The sequence below is a fragment of the Lactuca virosa genome, chromosome 1, assembly GCF_052849685.1.
Source record: "Lactuca virosa cultivar CGN04683 chromosome 1, Lactuca_virosa_CGN04683_v6, whole genome shotgun sequence".
Lineage (NCBI taxonomy): Eukaryota > Viridiplantae > Streptophyta > Magnoliopsida > Asterales > Asteraceae > Lactuca > Lactuca virosa.
In genome coordinates this window covers 236839518-236851746 of record NC_136426.1, presented here as the reverse complement: position 1 = coordinate 236851746, position 12229 = coordinate 236839518, and the positions used below count along the sequence as shown (strand labels likewise).

Genomic DNA, 12229 nt, shown 5'->3' with positions numbered 1-12229 from the left:
TGCATCTGATGCTTTTGGTCTTGAGTTCTTGAGTTACAAAATCGATTTCAACTGTGTGTTTTTTTAGGAAGAAGACGAGAGAGAGAGAGAGAGAGAGAGAGAGAGAGAGAGAGAGAGAGAGAGAGAGAGAGAGAGAGGAGATTTTCTTTCTTTTTTTAATTGGAAAAGTATTTTTAGTAAATAAATAAACTGAAAAAGAAAAAGATAAGGGCAAAATCGTCATTATAAAAAAGATCAAAAGAAGTTGGACCAAAATCGCAACAAAATGAAAAGTTTGGACATCTGGTGCTAGTCCAAACTTTTTTGGACCAAAGTGACAATTTTCATCTAACCATAGAGACCATTTGTGCAGTATCATAAATATAGAGTTTAATTAGTAGAGTGGTGTATTTGACAATATATATAAGTTATAAAAATGGAATATTTTAGGAATATACTTTTTGGGTAAAAAATGAAGTAGAAAATGGAGTAGGGTTGAAGGTGAAACACTATTTACTCCACTTTTTACTCTATTTATGGGGTAAAAAATGGAGATGGGTAGGACTCCATTTTTTACTTCATTTATGGGGTAAAAAATGGAGATTGGTAGGACATCGTTTTTTTTTTTTTTTTTTTTTTCGTTTTTTTTAGATGCCATAGATGGATATTTCTTAACTTGCCGGGTAATGTGTGGTCTGTGTTTAGTCCTTCTAGACCTGGATCATACAAATAAATTTACCTAAACGATTTAAGATAGCTCAAATTTTAGCTTCTGATCTTCATACAATTAGAGAAAAATGGAGTGCTGTTATAGTCCCACAACAAACCCATCATTCTCGTCCTTCAAGTTCCTTGATTGTGAGGTAATATCCCATATTTCTACTTTGAAGCTCATTCACTTCCATCCCTTGTATATTTAACTGTGTTTTTGTGTACGCGTTGTGGATTATTTTTTATTTTCCTACATAAGTACTGTTCCTCATGAGGTAGAGGCAGGTTACCTCTCTATGTGAATTATGGCTTCAGCCCCTAGCAAAGAAGACGATCAACTCTGCTCGATGGCCATTTACATATGAAGTGTCATTATTTAAAATTCGAATTGCAGCAAAATCAGTTGATAATTTGAACTATACCAGCTCCGGTTGTTTGGGACTTTGAATTGTATATATCCGAATTGGTAAATGGGTTGAAATTTTTACAAAGATTCACCAACTCAAATTGAATTTTGTTTGTTATTATTTTCAATGGTTTGATACCTTAACGTTTCTGGGGTTTTCTCATTTATGATGCGAGAAATGATTTTTCTAGTTTTGAAATTGTTTTTGGTTTATTGATTCAGTTTACCTAAAGCTTAGATTAAGTTTGAGTGTGAAGCATTTGTGAGGGCTATAACAAATGTTGAAAATGGTGATTTGCAGAGCTTTTCATCTACAAGATTTTCTAGGAGTAGGTTGTCATCACCAAGACTTTCTAATCCATTTCTTAAAGTAAATGACAGAATTAACCCCATCTCTCATCAACATAATATATATTATTCGAGAACCTACAAGAAGACCATATACGCAGAATCTCGAAATCAAGGTTGGGACTTTGGCAGATTTGTGAAGACATTGTACTTCTTTAATGGACCTCCATCACCTATTAAGGTTCAGTTCCTTCCTTGCTGCTTTTTTCATGGTCATGTTTGGTTTTTAGGGCAAAGTACATAAAAAACCACCATACTTTGTCACTTTTACGGATTAAGCACTTATATCTAATTTAAATATAATTAATGAATTTGTTATTTATAGAAATAAAAAGTTATACATAATAAAATCTCGTTAAAAGCCAAAAAAAGATTAAAACTATTTTCTTTTTCTAGTTATTTTTAGAAAATGAATTATAATTTAATTAAAATGGTGAAATTAAAAAACAAATATATTTGTGATTGAATATTACATTCATAAAAATGGGTTATATTGCAATTTTTCCTTGATAAGTTTTTTACAATTTTGTTTCGTGGACAGATCTTCGAAAGTGTAATTGCGAGTTTCTCGAGTCCATCAGGTAGCGAAGCTGAAAAGTCAATGGATGCGTCTGGAATAATTTTAGTGGCGGGTGCTACTGGTGGTGTTGGGAGAAGAGTAGTTGATGTCTTGCGCAAGAAAGGCTTGCCCGTTAGAGTACTGGTACATTGTTTTGTGATTTATTTTCCATAAATTTCAGAAATAGCAACCTACTTTACTCTTTTTACTGATGCAGACCATCTACTTTATGCTTACACATAATAGCAACGTACTTACAGTTACACCCATTATATCAACATGTACTTTTATTGTGTGCCCAATGCCCATGATATAGCAATGTGCTTGCTTTTCCTTTACACATAATAGTAACAAAGTTACAGTAACAGAAACTTACCCACAATTGCGTTTACTAAATAATAGCAATATGTATGTAACATGCAACCTGTAAGATGGTTACAAGTTTCTGATTATATGTTGGTATCATCAGTAAAGAATATATGGTAAAAAATGAAGTCCATTGCTGAGTAAAGTGCGTTGTTGTTCCCTTCTATTTGCTCTTTATTTTATATAATATTAGATCTTGTTTCTTTTGTTGTGTTCATGAACCTATTTGCTTTTTTTCAGGTCAGAAATAAAGAGAAAGCAGAAAAAATGCTAGGCCCGGATATCGATCTGGTTAGTTGTTTCACAAGATTTTGAATTTTTTTTATAAAAAATCGCAGCTTTTTATTAAAATTCGCTGAAAAAAAAAATAAAAAATCAAAATTTTTTTTTTATTATAAAAAAAAAAGTTTTTTTTTCAAAATTTTTTTTCAGCGAATTTCTTTAAAAACCTGCGACTTTTTCATAAAAAATGTCAAAAAAAAGTTTTGTGATCTCTAGGTATTTTTTTTATGCATTTTTATGATTTTTGGGGTTTTTTTAGGGTTTTTTTGTTTTCCAAAGAACCAACCCTTCCCTATATATATATATATATATATATATATATATATATATATATATATATATATATATCCTCCCATTCCCTCCTATTACAACATTGTGATTTGATAATGTCATCCAAACCATTTCCTCCTATTACACCACTGTGCTTTGAAAATGTCATCCAAATACAAAAGCAAGTTTTCCTGCTATAATGATATGAGTAGATTTTCAAAGTACAATGTTCTAATAAGAAAAACAAAAATAAAAGTACAAGGCTATAACTGTGTAGAATGAAAAAAATTGAAAGTACGATGTTGAAATAGAAAGAAATAAAAGCAAGATGCTATAATAAACAAATAAACAAAAATACATTGCTATTTGTGGCATTTAGCCTTGTTTTATTTTGTTAAAATTTTCTAGGTTGTTGGAGATATAACAAAAGCAAGCACTCTGCTTCCTGATTACTTCAAAGGAGTTAAGAAAGTGATTAATGCGGTTTCAGTCATCGTTGGTCCAAAAGAAGGAGATACACCTGATCGAGCCAAATACAGTCAAGTAACTAGCAACATTTTTCTTAATTTTTTATCTTGTATTTGGGTTGATCTTGATCATAATACAAAGTAACTAAAACTATATGTTACTTTGCAGGGGATCAAATTCTTTGAACCAGAGGTAAACAACTTATTGCTTGGAAAAAAAGTTTGCCAATTCTTTAAGCATGTTTGTTATGCATGACAGGACAGGACAGGATATAACAGGTTGTATTACTGTGTTTGGCATGAATTATCTCTTGTTTTTTCAAAAGACATGAATGCCCTCCTCATTCGAAGTTTTTTCGGTCCTGTCCCATCCCTTCTGTCCAGTCCAGTGTAACAACTGTTTAAAGGTTGTGTTTGTCACATGGGACTGGAGAGGACATGACTGAAATGAACTTAGAAAGGCTTTCTAGGGCTCTTTTCGATGATAATGATGACAAGGGGGAGGGCATTCATGCCTTTTGCAAAGATGCAAGACTTGTCCATTGACAACGTCAAAAGCAGTAAGTAACAAATGGGGATTTGGGAAGGTTGGTTGGTTTGCAAATTCATTTCATCTCATGTTCATGTTGACCTAATTGATGCAAGCAGATAAAGGGCGATTCCCCTGAAATGGTGGAGTACATTGGAATGCAAAATCTAATTAAGGCATTAAAGGACAATGTTGGACTTAGAAGTGGGAAATTAGTCTTTGGCTTTGAAGGTATGTTTTTGCATGAAGTTATAGTTTATACAACAGGTGTTCCATTTTTAGAAATACATTTGAAGTTCATATTATCTACCAAAAATAGTTGCAAATACAAGTGTTTCATTTATAGTCAAAGTATAAAAGGGCAAACACCACACCAACTCATGAAGGATTATTACTTATTGGAACCTGTTGCAATTAAAAATCTTGTATCCAGATTCCAGAAAATACTTGATAGGAAAAAAAAAAAAAAAGGAAACATGCAGTACTTTTGGATCTTGCACCAAAATAACTTGTTTGACCATACATATCAAAATGATTGATAGTTTGTTTCTTTATATAGGCACTTGAGGACAATGTTTTTTTTTGTTTTGCAGATGGTTCATCGAGAGTCTTGCCTTGGGGTGCGTTAGATGATGTTGTGATGGGAGGAGTTAGTGAAAGTTCCTTCCTAATAGTCCCAAACGGTAGTGAAACCGGTGGTCCAACAGGTCTTTTTAAAGGTTTGTTGAAAAATAATATTTTGTTTTTGTGAAGTAGAACTAAAACATGTTGAGTTTAGATTCTTTATATTTTAATCAACTAATTATCTTCTGTAGTCATCGTCCGCTACAAACAATTGTCAATTTGCTTTGTAGGATAGGACAGAGTATTTTCCCATAACCAAATCATCTCATTGATATCAATATATATACATGTACAAATAGATATAAATGGGCTAAGCCAATACAAAATACAAATGGGCTGCACCATATAAACATAATACAATATACACACTAACACGACCCAAACCCAATAAGGTGGAACAAAGAATAATCACGTCTTTTGCACAGAGTAGAGATTGAAAGAGAGCCCCTGTCCCACTTGTTTGTTCCATCTTAAGTACAACCTGTTTTGTCATGTCTTTTAAGAATTAAGTGGTTTGGATAAATCATAGAGATATAATTACAGAAAGAACCGTCGTACTTGGCACTTGTTCATTTTCAATAAGATATTGTTTACTTTATTTTTCAAAAAATAAAAAAATGGTTTTGATTAGTGGAAAAGTTAGGTGCTGTTTCTTTTTCACTTAATGGGGACATGACTTAATTTGGTAAGCTATATATGAGGGTTTCTTTTTTACTTAATGTGGAAAGAGCAAGTTAATAGAGAAAGTCAGGGATATGAGGCTTTCCCCATTAAGTCCTAACCTTTTACACCTTTTTCATTGATTTTTTTTTCCTTCTCTTTTCCGACATTTTCTCAAATATTTTGGAACATGGTTTATCTAGACAGCACTTTATGCAATCATTCTTCTTTCATCTAATTATGTGGTGTGTGTCTTGTCTCGTAGGTATTGTTTCCACAGCAAACAATGGGGGTTTTACTAGTATCAGGACCAAGGTAACGCATTGTTTCACTTTTTGTCTCCCTCAATTGTTTGGCCATTTGGGTAAAGGGAGTATCTAGATAAATGATGTGTAAAACATAACTACGACATGAAAAGAAAAAATAAACTAGGGCAAATTTAAAAAAAAAAAAAAGATAAGCTAGGACTTGATAACTTTATCTATTATGCCGTTCTTTCCTGTCAAAAAGAAACAAACACGTATGGCCAGATTAAATCTTGTTTGTGTATGTCCATTAATTGAAAAAGAAACATCTAAAAAGATTTGAGTGTTTGTAGAACTTTGACGTGGCGGAAAATCTGTGTGGATATGATGGTTTGGAGTTGAGGGTTAAAGGTGATGGGCGTCGTTATAAGCTTATTGTTCGCACTAGTCGTGATTGGGATACGGTCGGTTATACGATTGGTTTTGACACTGTTAAAGACCAATGGCAATCTGTAAGTCAACTCATACTCATACTCATACACTTTGAAAAATACACAAAACCTTTCACCATTTTATCCATTTAGATTTTACCCACTTAACTATTCTTTCCACTTACTACTTTCTTTGACCACTTGGAAAAATACATTCTACCTTCTTACCGAGGTTTTGTTTTGATATCAGGGGAAAATACAACAAGCTTTCACCATTTTATTGGTTTTTCCATTGACCTACTCTTGTAATAACCTTAAAAAAACAATAGTTTACTGGCTGAATTGATAAAATGGTGAACGTACGTTGTATGTCTATTCCAAACCCGAAAGGTCGAAAAAAGTATAATGGTTTAGTAACTACTTTAAATAGTGTTTGTATTTTCCCCTTCCATTATTATGTAATGGGGTTTTTTTTTTCTTTTCATTTCCTATTAGAAATTTTGGTCAACTTAACAACCTTCCTAAATTAAAGTAATGACAATAGGCATTCTATTGGTCAAATTGAGTCCAATTGGACAACTAAAATTATATGTTCCGTTTGGCAGTTAATCTTAAATATAAACTAAAAATGTGTAATGTAGATACGGTTGGCATTTTCTTCTTTAAGACCGGTATTTCGGGCAAAAACGGTGGTAGATGCCCTAGCCTTTGATCCAAGTCAAATCATATCATTACAGGCATGCTTCCCTAATTTTTCTTCCTTCATTGTTTTTTTCTTTTAAGGAATCCGCTAACAATTAAAACATGTGCAGCTAATGTTCAGCAAATTTGAATACGATGGGAAACTGAATCCGACTTTTGTAGAAGGTCCCTTTGAGCTTCCAGTATCAAGCATACGTGCATATATAGCGGATCCCATCACTCCAAGGTTTAATATATATATATATATATATATATATATATATATATATATATATATATATATATATTCTTTCAACTGTTACTTAGGCCCCATTTGTTATTTGGACACATGACAGAACATGGTGACCTTGTACTATGGGACAAAATTGAAATTTGCAAATTTTCGTCCCACAGTAAAAGGTGAGGCTGGGGCTCATTCTCATTCTCTCTTGTGTGCAAAATACATGAATTCCATGCTTGAAAATAATGTATTAGTGTTATGTTTATGCTACTGGTACTTAGTTAAATTAATAGTGGTTATAACAGTTAGTTAGAAGGTTTGGTACAAGCATTAGAGTGAGTTTTATAAATACATGTATATAGTATATGATCTGTAATAAAGGAAGGAAATTTCATTTTGTCATTGAAAGTTTTTTGTCCCACCCAAAAAGGTAAAAGTAAAACTAGGGTGGACAGGGGTTCGTTGTGTGTGCAAAAGACGTAAATGCCCTAGAAGACTTGTATCGTGTAACAAGTGAAGCCTTGTTTGTGGGTTGGTTTAATGTTTAATTACTTAATTTTAGATGTTATGATTGGACAGATTGGTGCATGTGGGATCTGCAGGGGTGACACGACCTGAAAGACCTGGACTTGATCTAAGTAAACAACCACCAGCTGTCAGATTGAACAAAGAACTTGGATCCATTCTAACATTCAAATTGAAGGTTCTGTACTCTTACTTACTACTGCAGCAACATTAACATTAACATTAACATGCATGGTTTGGTTGATTTGATGAGACAGGGCGAGGATTTGATAAGGGAAAGTGGGATTCCGTATACAATAGTCAGGCCTTGTGCACTAACTGAGGAACCTGCAGGAGCTGACCTCATATTTGATCAAGGAGACAATATCACAGTATGTACTTTCTCACTTATTCGACTAAATCCCCATTTTACCCTTACATTCCAACAAAAAGATTTTATCAATTTTAGCCTGAGAGGAGTTGAAAGGAAAACAAGAAAGGGGAAATAGGTAAAAGATTGGTGTGTCCATCGAGCCGTTTTTTTTATTAAGTAAAAAAAAAGCAATCATGTATAGCTGTCCAGATTAAGGGCTTAACCCATTAAGCTCATTAAGTAAAAAACAAACAGTCTTAATTAGTATGTGTCGGTTATGCAGGGGAAGATATCGAGAGAAGAGGTTGCTAGAATTTGTGTTGCTGCTCTTGAAAGCCCGTATGCATGTGACAAGACCTTTGAGGTTATGTTCTTATCACCTTTAATACTCATATTTTTTTCCCTTCTCATTTGTGAAATCCAATATCAATTTAAGATCTAATTGTTTTCACCTAGAGTTTTATAAACCATTTCACATAGTACCCCCATTATCCCCCAATCATAATCATAAAATACCCATAATAGATATTTTATGGATTCTAAACATGCTCTTATTTTGGTGGTTTTTCTGGAACTATACAATCATCAAAAACGATGTAGGATTGACTGAATGGTTTATTAGAAGAAATTCAAGAGGGTGGTTTAAAGTACTCAAAACTACGTCGTATTGAGTAGTTCTACTGTGTTTCATTGGATGGAATTGTATGCCGAAAGAATCTAGTGCACTAAGTAATGGAATTAATCATTAAATTCCATGATCATATTTGGAATGAAAATAATTTTCATATGAATTTTTCGTATTATATGTAAATACAGTGCATAGTTTTAACTCAACTCTAAGTTATTTAATTACACCTAATGAGTTCTCTATTCTCAAAAATAAAAAATAAACATAATAAAAGCTCATCAAAACCCAAAAAGATTTTTTATAAAAAGGGTATTTTCTAGTTACTTTTTGAGAATAAAATGGTAATTTAATTAAAATTATGGAAACATTTCTGTCACTAAACATTACATAGATAAAAATAAACTATATTCCATTTTTAAGTGATGGAAAGGAAAAAAAAAATAGCCCAGTAACAAAATGGAAGGAATCACATTCTTTCTTTCAATATCAGTGCATCCCATTGAAAAAGAAACAACATTTTTTCATTTCATTCCTTATCTGATTCCAAGATTTGTAGGTTAGATTAGATGCATACGAAAATGTATCATAGTTTGTAGATGATGTTATTATATGTGATTCTGATGTGCTGTATATATCTGACATATTTTTCTATAATTGGGTTGCAGGTGAAGTGTGTGGTACCGTTTAGCGAACAATACACAGTGGACCCTGAAAACCCACCACCTGAGAAGGACTATGACGTTTACTTTAAATCTTTAAAAGATGGCATCACGGGGAAAGAAATGCTGGAAAGGACACCTGTTTCTGTGTAAATGGTATTCATGATTTCTTAAGAATCAATGTCCTCTAATCTTTTCTAAATCCATCTATTACACTAGGAAACTTTATTATATGTTTGTAATTCTCGTGGTACTAAACTGTAACATTTGTAATTTTATATATATATATATATATATATATATATATATATATATATATATATATATATATATATATCATCTAGTCAATGATGAATAGAGATCGTTGAACATATTACGGTATTACCCTCCAACTAGGTTACAACCCGTGGAAACCACGGGTAAGAAAGAAAAATACTATTGATTAGTTAAAATTAATAGTTACATTGTTATGAATATCAGGATTTTGTAAAATGCAATATAAAATTGAATAGAGTGGAAAAAAAATACAATCAATCATAGAAATGATATTGTTATATGACAAATTAAAAATGACAGCAATGTAATAAACATATATAAACACAACACAATAAATTATAATTATATTATGAATTAGTAGGCATATGCTTTGTTTCCTTGATCATCCGGATTTAGCAAATGAGGTTGGTTTAACATATGTTTTTGGCGATATTTTATGAAAGAATATGAATGTGTTATTTGTAAGTATAGGTTGGCGGGCAAAAAATGAAATGTCGCTTCCTTAGTTCCTTGTATAAGTTTTTTTTTTTTTTTGTTTGTTTGTAAATTCATCAAATCATTTTAAATAGAAATTAAACCAATCATTATCGGATCGCTCTCATCCTTCATTCAACCGGTCTGTTCAAACCGATTTATAAAATATTTTTATCATTCTTTATTTAATAAATTGAACATTAGATGCTAAATCAAGTAGATTGAGCTTTAATAATCTTTAACCGGATGCGAAGTATATTGCTAACTTGAATTTGACTTCACTTATTTTTCAAGAATTAAGGTATTTGACCAAATTTAGAACAAACCTATTCATAATGTCTTTAAAAATGATTTTATTTTTTATTTAACCTACCAAAACAAACCGTTTGCAACATTTTTTTAAAAATCTAATAAACTGAAAAATAATGTACATATTAATATATTTATATTATTTTCAACATGTAAATAAATTCAGTAATTTTTAATTACTAATGTATTTTTAATAAATTGTCACTTGCAAATTTTCAATTAAGTAATAGTACTTTTTTTCTTTTATACTTTTCATTATCTTTATAAATAACTTCTAAATAAAAATTCTAGACTTTTTCAATGCATTACTTTATATAAATAACTAAATATTTATTAAGTGATTAACAATGTGTTCTATTCCAAAAGTCATTATCCACAAAAACTACTATCAGATTAAATTTTAAACCTAATTTTTTATAATGAAACTTGTTTTTAAGTAACAGATATTAAAAATCCTATTAATATACAACATAACAAAATGAAAAAAACCAAAAAAAACATATGTAATTGCTCCAAATTACAGTAAATGACCATGAAGGTCTTGTCAAAATCAACGAATCTCAAGAATGTACCTGAGCAATATATATATATATATATATATATATATATATATATATATATATATATATATATCCTCACACTCTCCCAAGTCCATAGTGCTATAGCAAGTCACACCCCATAGAACAACTGAAAAACACACAAAAATAGATTTATAACAAACACCACCTTAGTAACTTAGTAACTTGCAGAACAGACCATTCTTTGTTATCAATTCAGTTTACAATAATAATGTTTTTATGTTTCTTTTCCCTTTCATACATAATTAAGTCCAAAGTTTCTTTAAATTATTACATCATTTGACTAAATATTGAAACTTTCAGGGCATTCAATGACGAAAATACTACATGGTGTTGGAGTATGCTCAAATCTTTTTACTGGATGATGGGATTGTAGTAGAAAAAGTGTTGTAAAATGATTATATTTCTCAAAAGTAAAAAGTTGTAATAGTAAGAACTAAAATTAGGATGCTATATTAAATTAACCAATATAAATACATTGCTATTTTTTCCGTTCATGTAGTTATTATTCAAGTAATGATATAATTTATTGATCGTATAATAAATAAACAAATAATAGTAAATTACTTTTTTTACCTTTCCTAGTAGTTGTATTTGTATGCAATTGTGATTGATGTAGGAAGAATCCATGTACACAGAAAGTCATACATGACAAAAATTATGTGTAGTTGGAAAAGTTACTAAACAATATTCATTACATGCAATTCCAATAACAATTGTTAAAAGGGGCGCTTCCCTCTTCTCTGCAAGGTAAGAGTATGTAGTAAGCAATATAGTTCCTAATTTTCCTAAACCTGAAAAAATAGTAATATGAAATTGTCATTTATAATATTATACTTTATAAAATAGTCTTTTTTAGGATTTCTAATATGGAGTGGAAAATAAAATAAAAAACATTTTCTTTTATAGCATTCTACTTTTTAGAAAATATCATTTATAGCATCCTACTTTGTAATATGACATCTTTTTGACGATTTCAAACATGAAATGGAAAATTAAAAAAAACACTTTCTTTTATAGCATTCCATAAATGAAACTCAAAATTAGAAAAAAAGACCACATAATTGTGGTGTAAGAAAAAAGCATCCTACGTTCGGGTTAGAAAAAAGACTTTTGTATAGCCTCACATACATCTCAATAGAAAAAAGACTTTTGTGATTTTTTTAATAGATAGAAACATACCTGGAAACCAGATATGAAGAAGAAAACCCATAAATGAAACTCAAAATTAGACCTGCATCAAAACATCACCAAAATCAAAACCATACCCTTGTTAATGGATAGAAACAAAATATAAAAAACAAAAACAAAAACACCATAATTTTATGATAAACAGTTAAATCATATACTCCAATAATATTTCTTATATCTTCTTAAGAATTCAAATCATAAATATTTTCCATTGTTTTCATAAAACTTATCTATATCAACATACATACTAACAAGAGCATTAATTTAATCTTTTAGCTACATGTGTACACTTTAAAGAATAAAACTTACTTTTCCAGTATATCTCGCTTTTACTTTTCGAAAATGATACCATCTTTTGCTATTTTACATCAGCATCACCATGCCAAGCTAACCAATGTACTTCAGTTAGGAAAATCATAAGCATCTATTAGAAGCTAC

At 30.8% G+C, this 12229-nt stretch overlaps 1 protein-coding gene across 1 annotated transcript; it reads left to right on the top strand.

The window, feature by feature from the left end:
- The first annotated feature begins 687 nt into the window (after positions 1 to 687).
- Positions 688 to 9221, top strand: LOC145165411 (NAD(P)-binding Rossmann-fold superfamily protein). The gene is made up of 16 exons (XM_079084148.1): positions 688 to 842; positions 1398 to 1625; positions 1986 to 2147; positions 2610 to 2660; positions 3330 to 3464; positions 3558 to 3581; positions 4037 to 4148; positions 4511 to 4636; positions 5467 to 5516; positions 5800 to 5958; positions 6519 to 6614; positions 6690 to 6805; positions 7379 to 7502; positions 7582 to 7695; positions 7960 to 8040; positions 8970 to 9221. Exons 1-16 carry the CDS (start codon positions 777 to 779, stop codon positions 9114 to 9116), a joined length of 1791 nt encoding a protein of 596 aa, XP_078940274.1. The 5' UTR covers positions 688 to 776; the 3' UTR covers positions 9117 to 9221.
- The last annotated feature ends 3008 nt before the right edge of the window (positions 9222 to 12229 follow it).